This window comes from Pantherophis guttatus, chromosome 1, assembly GCF_059756535.1.
Source record: "Pantherophis guttatus breed Tessera chromosome 1, ASM5975653v1, whole genome shotgun sequence".
NCBI classification, from domain to species: Eukaryota; Metazoa; Chordata; class Lepidosauria; order Squamata; family Colubridae; genus Pantherophis; species Pantherophis guttatus.
Window position 1 is genome coordinate 204,335,225 of NC_142063.1, and position 19,462 is coordinate 204,354,686.

The 19,462-nt window shown below is 40.1% G+C and overlaps 1 protein-coding gene and 1 long non-coding RNA gene across 8 annotated transcripts in view; one reads left to right on the forward strand and one right to left on the reverse strand.

The window, feature by feature from the left end:
- Nucleotides 1-750: 750 nt before the first annotated feature.
- LOC117674145 (uncharacterized) lies at nt 751-6,033 on the forward strand. The gene is made up of 5 exons (XR_004593710.3): nt 751-851; nt 940-1,197; nt 1,313-1,397; nt 1,989-2,064; nt 2,815-6,033. It is a non-coding gene; the product is annotated as an uncharacterized LOC117674145 (long non-coding RNA).
- An 8,083-nt stretch (nt 6,034-14,116) lies between these two features.
- The window catches only part of KLHL29 (kelch like family member 29), a 426,037-nt gene continuing 420,691 nt past the window's right edge, over nt 14,117-19,462 (reverse strand). For all 7 annotated transcript variants that reach the window (XM_034432194.3, XM_060689303.2, XM_060689304.2 and 4 more), the window contains one exon: nt 14,117-16,853. In XM_034432194.3, the coding sequence (XP_034288085.1) occupies nt 16,670-16,853 (184 nt within the window). In that variant the 3' untranslated portion in view covers nt 14,117-16,669. The remainder of the gene's footprint in view (nt 16,854-19,462) is intronic.

The following is a 19,462-nucleotide window of genomic DNA, read 5'->3' on the forward strand; positions in this document are numbered from 1 at the left end:
GTAATTCTGCTATGTCCAGAGTGGGTTGTACCAGTTCTTGGAAATAAGGGAGGAGAGAAGAAGTCACCCAGTGGCTGCTCACTTGAATACATGAAGCGGCTGAGGGGAGATCATCCCTCAGTTTTGGATCACTGATATCCTGAGGAAAACCAATGCGTAGTCTTGGGATGTGCCAGGGATTTGGTGAAAGTCCTGACCAAGTGTTTGGGGCTGTTAGGCTCTAAATGAAGAAGCTGAGATTGAATCTTATGTTGTTTGTCAATTTAACTTCACTATACACAACAGTGGAACCAGAACAGTAGATGTAGCAATGTCTTCTCTTATAACTGAATCAGATGAAAGATGGATAGAAGCTGGCTCAGGCTGACTGATTTAATAGCATTTTTATACTGCTGACTCCATAAGAAGTCTTGACGATTTACAAACAGCTGCATAAAATTCATTCAACTAGTAGTCACAAGGCCCAGGATCACCTTACACTAAACTAGAGATGGGAGGATCCTAGCTTCAGACCATGTTGTCATCAACACTATCTTGGAGGCCCTGTCAATTGTTTGTACAGCAAGGTTTATCTTGGAAGAAGAGTGCCATTAAAACATCACTTTAACAGCAGAGCAACTAAAGCGAGCTTCAGCTATCCCTGCAGCTGGCTAGAGGTGAAACTTAACAACATTTTAATTGTTTTCATTCTAAAAAGAAAAGTGATTTATTTCATCTTAAATTCTAGTTCTTTTGGGGTTTTTTTGCCAGGAGATGCCAACAGAGAGGAAATGTAGTACAAGGTGCTGAAGGACAAATATGAAAAGTACCAGAAAGCCATCAGCAGAGTGAAGACTGTATCATACATGATAGTAAGAAATTAGAACAATCTCTTTAAGCGAGATTTTATAATGCATTAAAAGTTAAGTTGGATTGTACTTCATCAATTTCTTTTTACAGGAGGTCTCAAAAGAAACTGAGAAGACAAAAGAACCGGTAAGTGCTCAGGAGCAGACAATTGATGACGTCTGCTCCCATCTCGTATCTCTACCCATCTGGGGAAGAAGACCAAGATGGTAAGATTTGTCCTTCTGTTTCTTGGAGACAAATAGAGGTATTTCAATTGATGGCTTTCTACTTCGTTCTAAAATATTTGTTTAACGTTTTTCAGGCTCTGCAAGAAAACAGTCCAAAGAAACACCTGATTGCATACAAAAGGTAAATGATACAGTTTTTAAGACATTACGTATTTTTATTCTGTTGAAATGTTATCATGCAACATTTGGTAGTAAAAATAAAATCAATTTTGCAACACAATGGTTATTCTTTTCAGTATCTAGGTGTCAAGGTAACAAGGTTACTTTGTATTCCAATCAAGAAGATGATGATTCCCAATCACAGGTCGTAGTGGGGACGGAGTAAGTATTTTGATATATGTCTTTGCATCATTCTGAATATGGTCAATATTTCTGATTCTGAATGCTAAAGTAATATTTATACTTTTTAAGCTTAAATTGATAAAACAAACAATAATGCAGAAAATAATACTATACCATTGCCCTTTTAAAATAAACTCATCAGGACTTGCAGTTATCTTAGCACCAAGATTTTCATATGCCAAGTGTTTAATATTTGCTGCTGTTAAAAAAAAGTGGACTAAAGTACATTTCTTTGCCACTTTAAAATAGGGATTGATTTCAGCATGAGTAGGCCTCAGCAGTCATGAAATTAGATTTGCACTACACACTAAGAGTTTTCCTTGCAGTTTGAGGGACTGTGGGAAAATCCATTCGACTGACAACTATATTGTAAGTGAATGGACCCTACTTTCAGAAAGCTTTAAAAATAAAATCAAAGAGCACCACTGAAATTCATATTTAAAGTCCAAGAGGAAATCTAGTGAATTAAATGGAAAAATGTCTAGAAATGTTGCTAAATTAAGCCTTCATATTGGAGTATTTCATGGTTAACTTACATTTTTGTTGCTATCTGCATTTCTGCTACAACAGCGAAATTTTCCACGTTCATGAAGAGAGAGAAAGACGAGAGCAATTAGAGTCTAAGAATATTCTCAGGATTTCTCAGGTATACCTATCCAAAAATGTTTACCAAATACAACATAGACAAAGATGAAATGCCATGTTCATTGAACATACCTGAAATAATCATATTGGGAAGCTGTTTCATAGGAGAGTTACATAGGAGTCATGCAAAAAAAGTGAAGACAAAATTTCTCTCTTAATTTTTCCATGAATTTTTCTGAGATTTTCAAATTCTTCAGTATTCTATACCAGGGATGTGGAAGAGCCAAGGATGACTCATAATTAAGCTATAAAATTCAGCCGTGAAATAAGAGATTTTAGATATAATGCACTCTCTTGTGGCATTAGAAATAGAATTTAGTGTGTCTTGATATGCTTGGCTGAATTGTTCCAAAGGCCAATGTGATGAAAAATCTTGCTAATATTCTGCCTGCTAAATTTTGTTGAGATATTATTCATCAACTTAAATTATTGTATCTTTCAACTTGGCTAGTTTTCATTGGATAAAATTGCTGTGATAGCAATAGCACTTAGACTTATATACCGCTTCATAATGCTTTACAGCCCTTTCTAAGCGGTTTACAGAGTCAGCCTATTGCCCCCAACAATCTAGGTCCTCATTTTACGCACCGCGGAAGGATGGAAGGCTGAGTCAACCTAATTTAATGTGTGTGTTGTTTTTTTCATTGAAATACTTATATATTTTCAAAATAGGAAGATCTTGTTTCTCCTCAAATGCAGGATTGTACTAACGTGATTCTGTACTAACCTACTTCTTCTTAATCTATTTCAGTGAATTCAAAGACACCTGTACTCCATTTTGGGACTCCCTCTGTTTATGGCTTAATCCAACCTGGGACAACCAGGACTGGCTGGATTGCTGTGGCTAAGAGATGCAGTCATGTGGCATCAGATTTTACACCTCTTCATTTAACAACAACAGCGGCAATTGGTCCAAATTTGATACAATTTGAAATTGTAACATGATGACTATCTTTATTAGGAAAATTCTCTTTCACCACCAATGATGCTCCTGAAGAAATTGCTTTTGGAATCCACTTCTTGTCTGGAGATCACAGTCAGGAAAAGGCTTCCAGCAATTTGAATGTGATACAGGTGGTCGTGCCTTGCAAGTTTCTGTCCTGAGTACCTGGGATGTTAAGAGAAGAAGAACTCAAGAACACCCAGATGGAAGACATCAAGCATCCTTTGGGCAACATCCATTCCAGCCAAGTTAATATGTTCCATCTGGGCAAATGTTCAACCTCCTCCTCACTAGAGGAGACAGACGAACAGAGTCTCTGCCATAAAAATATTGTGAGACGTAATTAAAAGAGACGCATACCAGCTTGGTCATTGCCCAGGTTACAGGAACTGTGTTAGGTTTTGGAGTTCCTGGACATTTGGTGGAAAATGTCCAGGACTCATGGCTTCTGACTGAGTAACCAGGGCCAGCAGCCTTAGAAGAAGTAACTCAAATTGTAAAGGCAAACCAGGGGGAATTGGCAGTAGAAGAAGCCAGCACAGCTATTGAATTGTTTATATTTGGAAACCAGGACTCTATTCTTTGCCTCAGAAACCACAAAGCTCTCTAATGAAAGTAGTAGAAGAATTGAAACAAAGAATCACTGAGCATTCACAAAAACACAGAATAAGGTTGCCTGCACTGAAGCCTCCAAAGAAGTTCCAAAGTAACAGCTAGCACAAGCATTGAAAGATGCCAATACTGTAATAGCAAATATAAACACCAGCTCACTGCAAGAAACATCCAACTCATATAAAGCATAGCTGCAGTTATAACTGAATACCTGGGATGCAACATCAATAAAGAGGAAAAACAGCTAAATGGTACACTACCAAAATGGAAGATCGGGCTGGAAAATAAGATCGGCAAGCTGTGATCAGATGCAAGCACGAACAGATGAAAAAACAGAACCTGAAGAACAAGACCAAATAATACTGGGTCAAGAAATATCACCTAAAAACAAGGAAGATCAAGGAATAATTGGAAATAATAAAGCAGCAAATAACAGCTACAGCCAAGAAGATCAGCAGAATGAAGTTACAATCCCAAATTACAGGCAAAGTGTCCAATTTCAATCCAATCAGAAACATTTCTACCAATCCATCAATTGAGATAATGCATTGAAACAATCAACACTTGACAAGGAAGACACAGTGCAATTTTGGATGCAGACATGAGATAAGCCAAAGAAATATGATAAGACAACAGCTTGGCTAAAGGGGGTGGATAATAATTTTTTTAAAAAGACTGAAATGAAAGAATTTGTAATAGCAACAGAAATGGTGGAAAAAAGCAAAGAAGATCAATAATTGATCAACACCAGATTGATTGATTGATTGATTGATTGATTGATTGATTGATTTGTCATATTTCTATGCCGCCCACTCTCCGAGGACTCTGGGCAGCTTACACCAAAGACAGTATACTAAATAGCATATTGCCCCCAACAATCTGGGTCCTCATTTTACCCACCTCGGAAGGATGGAAGGCTCAACCTTGAGCTGGTGAGATTTGATCTGCTGATCTGCTGAACTAGCAGTCAGCTGAAGTAGCTCCAGTACTGCACTCTAACCACTACACCACCTCGGCTCTTGATGAAGATGAACTACATGGTTTTTGGTTGAAAAACCTGACTGGAAAAATCCAGCAAAAGGGGAGCACCTGGCAACTGCAGGCCAATTACCTGTTTACTAACAACTTTCAAATTGCTAACATTTGGTAACTAATACAGTCCAACATGTCTAGCTGAGAAAAAGTTATTTCCACCTGAGCAGAAAGAAAACTGCCCCAACAATAGAGGAACAAAAATTCAGCTCCTGGTTGACAAAAGGATTCTGGGAAACTGGAAGAAAAGCAAGACCAAGTTGAATGTAGTACGGATTAATTACAAGAAGGCACTTGATTCCATGCCACATGATTGGATAATCAAGTGCCTAGAAATAACACAAGTCAATAGAAACAGCAGAAGCTTTGCCCAAGATCTGTGGCACAATGGAAAATATTACAAATCAATGGTGAGAGAATGAGAGAGATTAGTATCAAAAGCGGAATATTTCAGGGAGATATGTATCACCATTACTATTTGTTATTGCACTGATTTCTCTGTCAAAAATATTGAATAACTCAGGCCATGTCTCTCAAACATCAAAACATCTGCCAGACTACCCTATATCCTTTAGAGGGACAATCTGAAGCTGCATGGAAAAAGCCCATCTGAAATAGAATAACAGCTGGACACTGTCGCCACCCTCACCATCAAATGGGGAAAAATAGTGAAAAGTGAAGGAATCAACATGCCCTACGGAAATCACATCAAGAGTCTGGATGAAGATGATCACTACAAAATATCTGAGCATCCTTCAAGCTGACAACATCAAGCACACTGAAGTCAAGAAAAACATTAGAAGTGAATACATGAGGAGAGTGAAGAAGATCCTAAAGTCCAAATTCAGTGGAGGAAATATACCACCAAGGCAATCAATGCCAGGGCAATTCCAGTCATTAGATACAAAGCTGGAACAGTGGGCTGGACTCTAGAAGAACTAAAGGCCCTGGATAGGAACACCAGATGGATAATGAAAATGATTCATGCCCTTCATCCATACAGCAATGTTGACAGACTCTATTTACCAAGAAAATGAGTGGGTGAGGAAAGTTGCAAGTAGCTCAGATGATAGAAGAAGAAAAAGAGCATTGGAAGAATATCTGAAGGGTATTGAAGAAAATACACTGAAGTTAGAACACCGGGAAGGCTTACTGAATACTAGAGAGACCAAAGTGGCGTACAAGAATGACCAAATAAAGAACAGAAAAGAGCTATGGAAAGACAATGCATTACATGGCCATTATATTAAACAAAACAGCAGGCAAAGCAGATAGTAACAAGATCGGGCAATGCCTGAGAGCAGGAAAGTTGAATAAAGAGACAAAGCTGCATAAGACCAAGCCTTAAGAGCAAATGCATAGAAAGATAGAATTAAGAAGAAAGGGAGAAAAATCACAAAATACAAAGATCCTGCAAATAGAATTTGAATAATTGTAGTAAAAGAAAGCAGAAGTTCCTGTCCTTCAGGGACAGATTTTGCTGAAGAACAGGAACTTTAGATCATGAATTCATTTTACAAGAAAAAGGCTAGCAGAAAATGGACATGGGTACACAAGCGAAATTGACTGTATCATGTCAAGCGATAAAACCATATTCTGCAATTTGTATTGTCATCAATTGCTCTAATGTTGGAAGTGACCATAAAGTGGTACAAGTTAAAGTGAAGATAGACTGTTAAATGAGAGTGCATGAACATGATAAAGATGTCAGGAAGAACTAAAATAAAGAGTGAGAAATGATTAGAAAAGCACAGTGATTTTGAGATTAATTTATCAAACCGCTTCGCTGTATTGCAAGATTTGGAAAAGATGAACATTACAGATTGAAATGAACAAATAGTCAAAAATATCCTCAAATCTGCTATATCTATAGCACCGCCGGAAAAACACTTGTACAGTCAGAAATCTGTAATTAAACTATTGATTTAATGAAAAAACAACGGACAATGAAGAATACTGGAAGTTTCACTAATAAATTGGATTACATTGAACTTTACAAGACCATCAGAAAACATGTCCAAGAAGAAACACGTCAGTTTAACATGAAGCTTGTGAAAAAGGCAATTGAACAAAAGAAAGGGATTAATGAGCATAAAATACAACAAAAGTTTTTCTTATAAATACAAGAAAGGTTTTTGCATTAAAATGTGAAGATGTGCATAGAACAAGATAGGAAATGTTAGAAATAATTGGAAAATTCCATTCAGAGCTATACAAATATCAAGATCACTCAAAAGTAACCACACCCATGAAAGAGGAAATGCCAGAATCTTATCAGAAGAAGTATCAAGTGCCATAAAATCAATGAAAAATGGCAAAGCTTCAGGAAACAACCTTGGTACAGTTGAAATACTGAAAGCTGGTGGTCAGTTTACACAAGATACTAGCAAAACTATACTCGAGATGCCTCAGAGAAGAAAAAATATCCAATGCATGGAAAAATGCTGAAGTGATTCTTATACACAAGAAAAGGGCCCAAGATGATTTAAAGAACTGTCACTCAATAAGCCTTCTTTCAGTCATCTACAAGGCTTTCACCAAGATAATAGCAAAAAGAATATTGAGAACATTAAATTATGCACAGCCAAAGGAGGAGGCAGGGTTCAGAAGTGGCTACAGCACAATGGGTCACATCCAGGTTGTTCAATGAGTGATTGAAAGGCACAATGGGTACACCATGCCTCTGTGCATGGCTTTCATTAACTAGCAAAAGGTGTTTGACTCAGTATTCCAGCAAGCAATAATTAATGCGTTGCTCAACCAAAGCGTAGAAATTGCTTACATAAACTTACTACAATCAATATATGAAAAATAAATGGTGACACAATATCCCCTATCGTTTTCTCAGCCTGCCTTGAAGAAGTATTTTGCAAACTAGACTGGGCAAAAGCTGGAATGAAAATCAATAGCAACTATTTAAATCATTTAAGATTTGCCGATGACATTGTTCTCTTCTCACAAGACCCAGAAGAGTTACAAAGACACATACAAGAGCTGCACAAAGTAGAAGAACCATTTGGATTAAAAATACATCTAAAAAAGAGAATAACCCTATCTGGAGAAGAACTAGATGTAGTAGACCACTTACTTTGGCCAATGGATCTCAACTGAAGGTGATACAATAAAGGAAATTGAATGGCATATTAAATATGGCTGGCAAGCATTTGGCAAGTTAAGGGCAATTTTCAAGAACAACTTGCCCCTATGCCTGAAAGTCTTTGATCAGTGTGTGCTACCTGTTCTAACATATGGCAGTGACACATGGACACTAACCTCACAATTGAAACAAAAGCTATGAATGGCAAAAGAGCCGTGGAATGATACAAGCTCAGCATCACAAGACATGATAGAAAGACCTGCACATGGATTAGAGAACAAATGAAAATATACAATATCATCAAGAGAGTAAAAAAAAAAATGGAAATGGAAATGGGCTAGTTACACAGTAGGTGGATAAGGCAGTCATAGAATGGATTCCACTTGATAAAAAGCATCCACAAAAGAGACCTAAAAAAAATGGAACAATGACATTAGCAAGTATTGCGGGCCCAACTGGCAAAAGAAAGCTCAGGATCAGGGGTGAAATCCAGCAGGTTCTGGAGAACCAGTAACAGAAATTTTGAGCAGTTTGGAGAACCAGTAGTGGAAATTTTGAGTAGTTCAGAGACTGGCAACTACCACCTCTGGCTGGCCCCAGAGTGGGATGGGAATGGAGATATTGCAGTATCCTTCCCCTGGAGTGGGGTGGGAATGGAGATTTTGCAGTATCCTTCCCCTGGAGTGGAGTGGGAATGGAGATTTTGCAGTATCCTTCCCCTGGAGTGGAGTGGGAATGGAGATTTTGCAGTATCCTTCCCCTGCCACACCCACCAAGCCATGCCCACCAAGCCACACCCACAGAACCGGTAATAAAAAAAATTGGATGTCACCACTGCTCAGGATCATTTTGTTTGGAAACATGCGGAAGAGGCTGTGATGACTCTCTGACGCTTCCCCAGATACCGCTCTACATGTCAGCTTGGGGGAAGTTGAACCAGTTCCTGGCATGTCAGAAGCTAAGTTGATTGATGCCTCTGAGCAGTCATCTGTGAGGGATTTGGCTGAGGCTCTAGATGGGGAAAGCATGCTGTCAACTCACATCGGTCGGAACCCTGACACATGCAGCTGCAGCCGGTCAGTGAGGAGGAGGAGGAACTGCTTTCTGCACCTGATCCAAGAACATGTAGGGCAGAGAAAGGGCAGGAGCAGAGAAGGTCAGCCAGTTTACTCATGAGGACAAAGCCTCACCCTTCTTGATGGGCTGCACCAGAAGCCTGCTATTTAGCACAGCAGACTGATGGAGGCGATGATGGGAACAACATGTTTGTTTCCTAGCTGTGTGTTTTCTGGTTGTGAGTCCTGCCTTGCTTTGGATTAACACTGGGCCTTGACTTGGATTGTGCCCTACTTTTCTTGCCTCATGAACTCTCTTGTGTTGTGGATTTAGGTTTGCCTGGTGAATTTGATTGAGAAACTTTCAAGTGCCTTGTGGACTCTTTGGTTATTGTTCCCTTGGACTAGTATTGGTCTGCACATGGCTGGACTTAATTGGAACAGTTCTGGTTTTTTTTTGGTGAAGGTAGTTACTTGGAAATATTAAACTCACTAAACCTCAGTTATGTGTGTGTGTTTGTGAATGATTGGGACAGCACAGAGGCCTTCATCCTCAGTGGATAGACGATGGCTAGGATGATGATGATGATGAAAACAAAGCAGAGAGAGTACCAATAGTAATAGACATCTTGGGTGCAGTTCAAACATCTGGAGCAGTGGTGAAATCTAAAATTTGTTACTACCGGTTCTGTGTACGTGGCTTGGTGGGGGGTAATGTGACTGGGTGGGTGTGGCCAATTTTTTTTTTTAACTTTTAAAACCATTTTTTTCTACAACTTATTCAGTGAAGAGGTTGTAAAAAAATGCTTTCAAAAGGCTCTGACGATCAGGCAACTCAGCTTGGATCGTCAGAGGCATTTAAAAGAAAAAAAAGGGTTTTTTTCTTTTAAAAGCCTTTGACGATCCCAACTGAGCTGCGTGATCATCAGAGACTTTTTTTTTTTAACTTTTAAAAGCATTTTTTGGGCTGAAGAGGTTGTAGAAAAAATGCTTTTAAAAGTAAAAAAAAAGCCTCTGATGATTGTGCGACTCAGCTGGGCATTGGGGGGGGGGGTCAGGAATTTTTGCTACTGGTTCTCCGAACCACCCGCCTCCATCACTACCGGATCGGGCGATCTGGTCTGAACCGGGAGCATTTCACCCCTGATCTGGAGCACCACTTGAACACCATTAGCATTGATAAAATCACCATCAGTCAACTGCAAAAGGCAGCTTTAGTTTACTTGGAACAGCTTACATCCTGCAATGATACTTTGGACACTATCAAACCTTAACATCTGCCTATCACAGGTCCCTGGGAAGAACTCAGTAGGTGAGTCCACATCCAATCCGAACATCTGACTGACTGCCATGAACCAAATAACAAACTTTTAAAGTAAAAAATGGAGGAGGTACAAATAGGTTATCTGAAATTCAGATAATTCCAAATTCACAGAAAGTTTTGTCTGGTCTTTGTTTAGTTTCAGTGAATGTATGTAATAAAAAAAACAGTATCACCAAAGACCATATGATGTTTTAAGGGTATTATTGCCTTCCCACATCTCTCTCTCCTGAAATCACAGTCTTATACTGATGTTTCTAGGGACTTTGGAAAGGAATTCAAAAGGACCACATGATGGAGGAGGACCAGGCAAAGGAAGTTCTTGAATTTAAGGAAGGATCAAAACTGAAGAAGAAACTAAAGAAAACGTAGAATAGTTGAAGATATAAATTAGAAAAAGTTGCTGAGCAACAAAGTAGGAAAATTGTTGATCTGTTTTCTAATTCATTTCATGCACCAAGGCCAACTTAATTCCAGATGCCATTCTATTTCTGACTTCAGCATTCCTATAATTAGTGCAACATCTTTTTTGGTATTTAGTCAACAAGTGTTGCAAATCCATTTCCTCCATTGGTCCATTTCCTCTTTGTCTGTAATTGTAACATAGACTTGGATCACTGTAATATTCATTAGCTTGTGTTTGTCTTAAATTGAGATCCTTGTGTTAGTGTGTGGAGAGGTACGTGAATATAGACTTTGATACCTTTTGATACTCTGCTTTTTTATTGCAATTTACACACCCACAAGGTTGAGACTTGGTACTATTCAGATTTAAAGGGACTCATCCCATTTTTAAAAAAATTTCCTAATTCCTAGAATATCAGTGTCCAATTTTGCCATTTCTATTCCTTGAAATCAGTGAAGTTTGATTTAGCTCTCATTAAACTTAAATGCTATTGATTTTAATGGATCAGTATACCTATGTTTGGATCCAACCCTATTAGGTCACTAGAATTAAAAATGCATAACGTTTCTCTGCAATTGGCTTGCAAAGAGCTGAATTCAAAATTTTCAGGTGTTACTGACACTCTGATAACCTGATTCTTTTTTTTTATCTTTTAGAACCCACACATACATACACACACATACAAAATAATATAATAAAAGCACATTAAGAAGATATGTTAAGTATCATAAAAGTAACTTATATGTTCTTTTATAAAAGTAAAAAGCTATATAAACTGCTTTGAAGCTAGATTTAAATTTAACAATCGTGGCTATGTACCACAGGACCAAAGCATAAACTTTTATGCCCAATATCTCCCTGTATGTCACCTTTTGTTCAATCCCATTGACATTATACCTGATTTTAAAGCTAAGAGATAAAATGTATATACTGTATTTCGTCTGTATCAGGAGATATGTGAAAAGTTTATTTATTTATTTAATTATTGGTTCGATTTATATGCTGCCCTTTTCCGGAGACTCAGGGTGGCTTACAATGCGTTAAGCAAGACTTCATACTTTTGTATATACCTGCTTAGTAGGGCTTTCGCCCCCCCCCAAGTGGTGTTCTTTTTTATACAAAGTCAGCTTATTGCCCCCACAATCCGGGTCCTCATTTTACCTACCTCGAAAGGATGGAAGGCTGAGTCAACCTTGAGCCTGGTGAGATTTGAACTTGCAATAATTGCAGGCATCTGGTGTTACTTAACAATGCTTTAGTCTGCTGCGCCACCAAGGCTCTTTATTATAAGTTGTGTTAAATTTATACCTATCTATTGAATTGATATATATTCTCTCATTGTCCTCCTTCTCCTTCTCCCTCACTCTATATGTCTGTCTTCTGCTTTAAAATGAAAACCAAGATAAATTCGCTTCCAAAACCACAGGCCAGTTTATGCCCTCAGAAGATTTAGATATTGGTCTCTGGAGCACCCGAGACCAAATGAGCCTTAGCTCTGCTGGCCATTTGGAAAGTGCTGAAGACCTGAAGCTGGTGACATCCATGTGGTATAATTATTATAGATCAACTATGGATGTCTGCTATGAATTATGGCATCAATTTATTGAAATATGTATGCCTGTAAATATGCATCTTACATTTTTGTTTCTTCTCATTTTTCTCCCTTTTATATTATTATTGTTGTTGTTGTTATTATTTTGCATTCAGTTAGTTTTGAAAAAGCTGTTTAGGCTATTACTGGTCATCCAGATTTTCTAATTTGGTGTTGGGCGGGCAGCATTTTTATTGGGAGGTCTCGCCACAATGAACGTGTATTATATGCTGTTCCACAAACCAGCTAATAAACACAAGTCTTGATTGTTGCATTAACCCACCCTGTGTAATCAAGATTCAGTGTATTATATGAATTAAATAATGGCATCATTGTGACTCAGTTTATCAGATGAATACAGCTAGTAATAGCTAGCAATATGGACACCAAAGTGTTTTCATGAAATACATATTTGGTATAAAATGTATGCGATATATTTATGAAGCAGGGTAGAATAATCTGTTGGTTCAACTTGAGCCACCACTGATGATAATGACATAATATTTCAAAATGCAAAATTTCATATCCGCCTGTTCCTCACACGCTGCAACTATGCCCCGATGACTATACCCCGGTACCACAAGGCAGTACCAGCCATGACTGAAGGGCAACATCCGAGTATAGGCGAAGGATAGGGAAATTGCTGAGGCGATTTTTCTGGGAGTGGAAGTCCACAAGTCATTAAAGGGCCATAGTTCCCCACCTCTGACGTATATCATGAAAGCACTTTGTGGATTGTTCAAGAACTAAGTTGTAACAAAACTGATTTCCTTTGTCCAGAATGAGCTACTGTGGAGAAACAAAAACATTTCATTGATTGCTGATTGAGATCTCAAAGCATGTAGTGTTGTGCAGACATCTGTTAAAATGGATGAATCAGTTAGTCTTTGTGAGAATCAATGGCTGGGATATAGTAAACTGACTAAAAACTAGCTAAGGCCAATTTAATGTGTTTTATTCCTTACTAATGCTCTTGGTCCACTCTTGGTGTGCTCTCATTTGTGCGGGTCTTCTCTGAGATTGAAATATTTTACTAAAAGTCACAAATGGTTTCAAAGTGATTGCACAAATAAATATAATATGTTGACATGAAAGGATGGTTAAACATACCTTAAATATTTGATGAAATATTAATTATTCGGATTAATCTCCCCAAAGTACAAACATTTGGCTTCCGCAGCTAGAAGCTAACCTGACTTAAAACATAATGCCACTTACCGTATTTTTCAGACTATAAGAGGCTCCAAAGTACAATCCGCACCTAGCTTTTGGGGAGGAAAACAAGGGGAAAAAAATCTGCCTCTGCCTCCCAGCAATTTATTTCCTTGCAGCAAACAACAAAAAGCCTGGTCAGCTGCAGCACAGCAGCTAATTGGTGGTTGGACTGGCCTCCCGAAATACTGCCTATTAGCTATTCCAAGCTGCAGGGATCTCCACTGCCTGCTGCCACCGCCCATCGCTACTGCCACCTATTACCGCCTCCACATGCCCCATTTTCAGCCTCCGTGCGTCCTGTTTTTGGCCTCTGCACGCCCAATTGTCGGCCTCTATGCATCCCATTTTTGGCCTATTCCAGGTGGTGGGGATCACCACCACCGCTGCCTATCCCTGCCACCTGGAACACCACCAAAAATGGGACACACTGAGGCTGAAAATGGGGCGCGTGGAGGTGGCAATAGGACAGCAGCAGTGATGGGTGGCGACGATCCCCGCAGCCTGGAACAGCTGATAGGCGGTATTCTGGGAGGCTGATCCAACCACCAATCAGCTGCTTGTGCTAAATCAGGCTGTGCTGAAGCTGACGAGGCTGTTTGCTGCAAGGAGGTAAATTGCTGGGAGGCAGAGGCCGGTGGGTGGGGGTCGGTGGGTGGGCAGGGCTTCAGCAACATTCACTGTATAAGATGCACAGACATTTCCACCCACTTTTTTGGGGGGCGAAAGTGCATCTTATACACCAAAAAATACGGTACTTCAAAAAAATCCACTTAATGCTCAATCTAGATCTAGAAATAGATTTATTTTAACAAGAATTGAACAGTAAACATATATACAATATAATTACAGACAACCCTGTTTTTAGTATGCACGGAAATAGCCAGTTTTGCTCCAGTGTGAGGAAAAGAAAGAAAGAAAAAGGTAAATTCGGAGATGTTAAATGCTTAGCAAGGCTTACACGCTAGCACCTCCTTTGGAGGTAGAAAGACACCAATATCATAAAACTCAGCCTGCCCCAGGCAGTGAGGAATTTTTGTGCCAATTTTTTCAAATTTACACTTTCATCATGGTTGACAAAAAGAAAAAAAAAGCTTTGCGTGACTTAGTTCCTTTAAAGAATTAGTTACAACTGCATAATAAGTTTGAATGCTATCCTCTATGCCATGGGAGAGATGTCATTTTGCTGCCTATGTGAGCAATTATTTTGAGATACGGTAAGGTACAAATTTAATAGTAATAACTGCATTCTAAAAATTGATATTTACCAAAATAATTTCAGTGTGATTGGCCAGCCATCTCTAATATAGTTATCCAAAATGTCCCAATTTAAAAAGAAAACGTATTTGGTATCAAAATCATGAAGGCATTGGCTGCAGTTCTCTGACTTTCTACAAGTCAAGAGTAAGGCTATGATGCTAAGCCCACTTGGAAGAGGCAGACTGAAATCGGTGGGATTTGCTTCCAAGCAGATGTGCTCAGGTACAAAGGTGACAGTCCGTGTTACCCCTGCTCTAGGGATGCTTCTGGAAACCATTTATCACCCTAATAGTGTTTTGATGCCATCGTAATGTCCCTATCATGGTGACCAATTACCTGGAACAGGGTTAAAAAAAAGAAAGGAAGGAAGATGGAGTGTCACCATGGGAACATCTGAAAAGTTGAAAAAATAGGCTGTTCATGGCCAGTAGCCCCCCCGCCCCCCCGCTCCATTCAGTTTGTAGTGACTTAACAAATCACATCCCCTTATGGACAAAATTGATGTCTGCTATGGAAAAAGAAAAAGAGCTCCAGGTTCCCCTTTCACCCGACAGTATCTGGCATTCTGTACTTCAGTTGGGGAAAAAAAATGGTCTTAATAATGGCCGTGATGAAGTTCAGCAAACAAACAGTGACCGCTGTTCCCTCCCCAGCTGCTGCAAAGAAAATCAACCATAATCTCCCCTTGCACAGGATTAATCATAATATATATGTTTGTTGTTACGATTGCAACCCTGTTGTCCCAGCTGTCAGCCGTCCGATCTGCTCCATTTACAATTTTTATAAAGAATTTTTCACATCACAACGCTTCTCTGAATGTACAATATTTTAATATACGTATAAAAATATAGCCCTGCTGTGTATTATACTTACAACTCTACAGAGGAACCATTTTCCCCATACCGTCTTGCTAAAAGGAGGATCGAACAAGACTGCATTCTCAATTATTATTGTTAAACCCTCGCGAGAAGCTGCAAAACCATCTCTTCTTTCAAATGCAGCCGCCGAAGCCTCTTGAGCAGAAGAGGACTTTTCTTAAGACTCTTAACGTACATTTGGCAAAGGAAAGGGGCAGGAGAGAATTTGAAAAAATAGGACTTTTTTTTTCTTCTTCTTTAAGATTCATTTGACAAAAATATAGACCGTGACCTATATGTTCTGGCTACTGGATTAGCACTCAGTGACAATCACAACCTCCCCATCCCCACCCAAGGCCTTGCCTCAAATCACTGGCTCAAAATAGGAAACCCAATGGAGAACTCTTCGGTCTAATCTCTGAACAGAGAAATGCAAGTTTAATAAAAAGCTCCTAGATGTCCCTTGTTTTACAGATAGGTAGCTGCGATTTTTGTTCATACAGTAGGAAAAAAAAAACAAAACCCCCAGCCATAGGGCAGAAGCAGGCCCCTCCCGCGACCAGACCTTTCACACTGGGGTACAGTTTCAGAAAACCTTTTCATTCAAAGGATGTGGAATGCTAGGAGATGGACAGGCACACCTCTATGCCTTGTTAGCTTTGCTCTCGGGCTGTAATAAACATTGGCTTTGATGGAAGACTGACCTCAGTTGGTGTGTTCGGCGAGGGACGTTTGCTCTTGATCACTGTTTGAAAAGCGCATGTTGGTTTAAAAACAAAAAGGTAGCCATCAAAGTGATAAGGACACTTTGCCCTTCATTTCATGTAGCCCCCAATGCTTAATATGTAGCAGCAAAGCCAAACCGGCACAGTAACTTCAACAACTGAATTTGCTCTCAGCAAAGTAGAACGCACACTGTTCATTTCATTCCCCTCTTTGAAACAACAATGTTATTGCACCTGCGTAGACCAAAAGCCCATGTCTGTAGCAAACACCACGGTGACACCTAGTGGCACACGGGTGTTAAATCCTGTTCTTGTCCACAGTATGCAGTCTCTGCTCATTGTTTATCAAAAAGTGAGGATGATTTTCTACATTCAGCGTAGAGATTAGTCATGACTTTAGACAAGATGTTCTTTTGTTGTATTCTCCCGATTTCTCTCTGCAGGAACGCTCGCTCGGCTTGCTTTCAGCAGGCAAAAGCCAAGTTTCTGATGGCGTCAACCGCTCTGAATGTACTTTTTAATGACTACGCAGCCGTGCCGGAACACCGGACATGGCATATTGGGAAGCAGCGTCCATGTGTTGGTGTTGGGGTCATAAGCTTCCATATTTCCTAGGGCGGGGCCTTCGCTGCTGACAATTCCACCAGTGGCATAAATTTTTCCATCAAGAACCACAGCACTGTGCAGAGAGAGAGAGAGAGAAAGGAGAGGAATGCAGTTAGTAACAGTCCGCTAAGCACTCGCTCTATTTAGTAATTGATCCTGCTGTTTGAAAGAACAGCTTCCGCATTAGAGTCATAACTGCCACAAACCAATGACTATAATAACCAGCACATCAAGCCTTTGCCCACCTTAATTAATTTTCAGATTTCTTCCGTGGGTGGAAAGGCTACCACAAATGTCAATGGAGGGGGACAGGAATTGGCCCGGATGAACCCCACAGCAGGGAGGGCACCATAGCCAATCTTTCCCTTGCTGGGATCGTTTAGGTCCCCATATACACAAACGGAAAGAGAAAATTCAGGACAGTTTTCTACAGTCTATGTAAAGACAATCATAAAGACAGTATGGAGGAATGAAAGAACAGCTTGTGTTGCCTTGGTCTGCTCCAGAGGCTGCAAAGAATGCAATGAGAATCTAACTGGGGGGGAGGGGGGAAAGGGGGGTTCACGTGGCAGAAAGTTGAGCTACACTCCTAACTGGAGAGTAGGTCTCCAGGCTGCTCGGAGGGGCCAACCAACAGGGAGATGCAGTGAGCAGAGGAACTGAAGATAATTCGAAATGCCTTCTCCTCCTTCTACTGACACGCAGCTGTCAACAAAAGAGCAGCAGCATTTCGGTCCCGATTTAGGGGGTGGGGGTGGAGTGGGGCTCAAAAGGAAGAAGTGAAGAGATCTGCTCCATGCAATCGACCCAATATGGTTCCTTCCCCTTCACTTTTATCATTAAGAGGGAACAACCACATTCCCAACCAGGGGGGGAAAAATAATATTTTTTATTTGATTTGATTTTTATCCCACCTCTATTAGTAACTCAAAGCAGCGAACTGCAAATGTTCTGTGTTGTGTGGCTTCTAGAAGAGAAAGTCTGAGACCTCCCCTCTTCCATCCTATGGTCAGGGGTGAAGTCCAGCAGGTTCTGACAGGGTCTGGAGAACCGGTAGCAGAAATTTTGAGTAGTTCGGAGAACCGGCAAATACCACCTCTGGCTGGCCCCAGAGTGGGGTGGGAATGGAGATTTTGCAATATCCTTCCCCCAGGACTGGGGAGGGAATGGGGATTTTGCAGTATCCTTCCTCTGCCATGCCCACCAAGCCACGCCCACAGAACTGGTAGTAAAAAAAATTCGGATTTCACCACTGGTTTAGGTGCTGCAATAGGATTTGGGCGGTTTTTGCATTTTGCATGCATGAAAGTAGCCTTCAAAACCAGAAGGCAGAACTGAAAACATCTTGGTTTAGGAATGTTATTATTTAATAGTAAGTTCTTGAGGACAGAGCTTGGTACTTATGCCACCGGCAATGTAAATAGAAAATGCCATTTTGTTCCTTCTCCCCAAAGAGTATGTTGCGCGTGCTGATTATAATGTGCATGAAAAATGGGTGCTTCTTTGCATGGATTCTTTTTTTTTTTAAATTCACCATTTTAACATCCTTTACAACAGGGGTGTCAAACTCAAGGTCCGGGGGCAGGATCCAGCCTGTGAGGTACTTCGATCTGGCCTGTGAAACCAGCCTGGAAATAGTGAAGGACTGGCCCACGGTGCTTCTGCCAGCGAAAACGGAGCTCGGGAGCCTCGGCAGAGCGCTTGAGCTGCCACAGGTGCCCCCAACAGGAATGATGTCGAGCTGGCCACACCCACCCTGGCCACGCCCCCCTCCACAATTAAACACAACCCTGATGCAGTCGTCAATGAAATCGAGTTTGACATCCCTGCTTTACAACAATGCTGAATAATCGTTCTGAATGCATGATGAGAATGGTATCAAAGGAATTTCTCAGTTAAAAGCATTTACACTTAAGCTAAGTATTGTGTTACCGTGCCCCTTTTATTGGAGAAATATTTGGCATATTTGGCGTTTTCATACTTGAAAACCACATTTCTTTTGACTCTCAAGCGGTATGAAAGCTTGCTCTGTGCCAGTGCCGTTTGAATCTCAGTCCAACCTATGGACCTGGTTTCCCAATGAGGAAATTTCAGCATCTGGTCTGAACAATGGATAACTCAAATGGCAGTGGCAGAGGAAGCAAAATATGAAAATTTCATTAGGCAGGTAATAAATTACTAGATGACAGCTGTGCTTGGGCACTCAGTTTTCAGGGCGTTTTCTCCAGCTCTTCCATCATCGATCCCTGAAAGCGATTGTTTTCAGGCCAGATGTGATTAAGTGAGCATTTTTGACGGCAGAAGAATTCCTCATTAACATCTGGAGGTATTTTGCCTGATGCTGAATCATCAATATCAATTTCTTCCAGAGCTGTTGCTGAGAGTTTTTGTGATCCAAACATGTTTACCCTCCATTCTTTTTATCCAGGGCTTGTCAAGGGGAGGCATTTCACAATCTCGGTTTGACTGGGTTGTGAACATTAATCCCTGTCCAGAAATAACAGTGAAATGAAGAAATATCTTCTCTAGTAGTCCTCGAGGTTATAAAAGAACATTTAAATGACTGAATTAGCATGATCATATGCGTCACATTCTTTCTAATTCTTGCTGCCAATTTTAGTAACTGAAAAACAGGAATAGAGCCACACTTAATTTAGCTGGAACTGCTCCAAATAGTCTTTG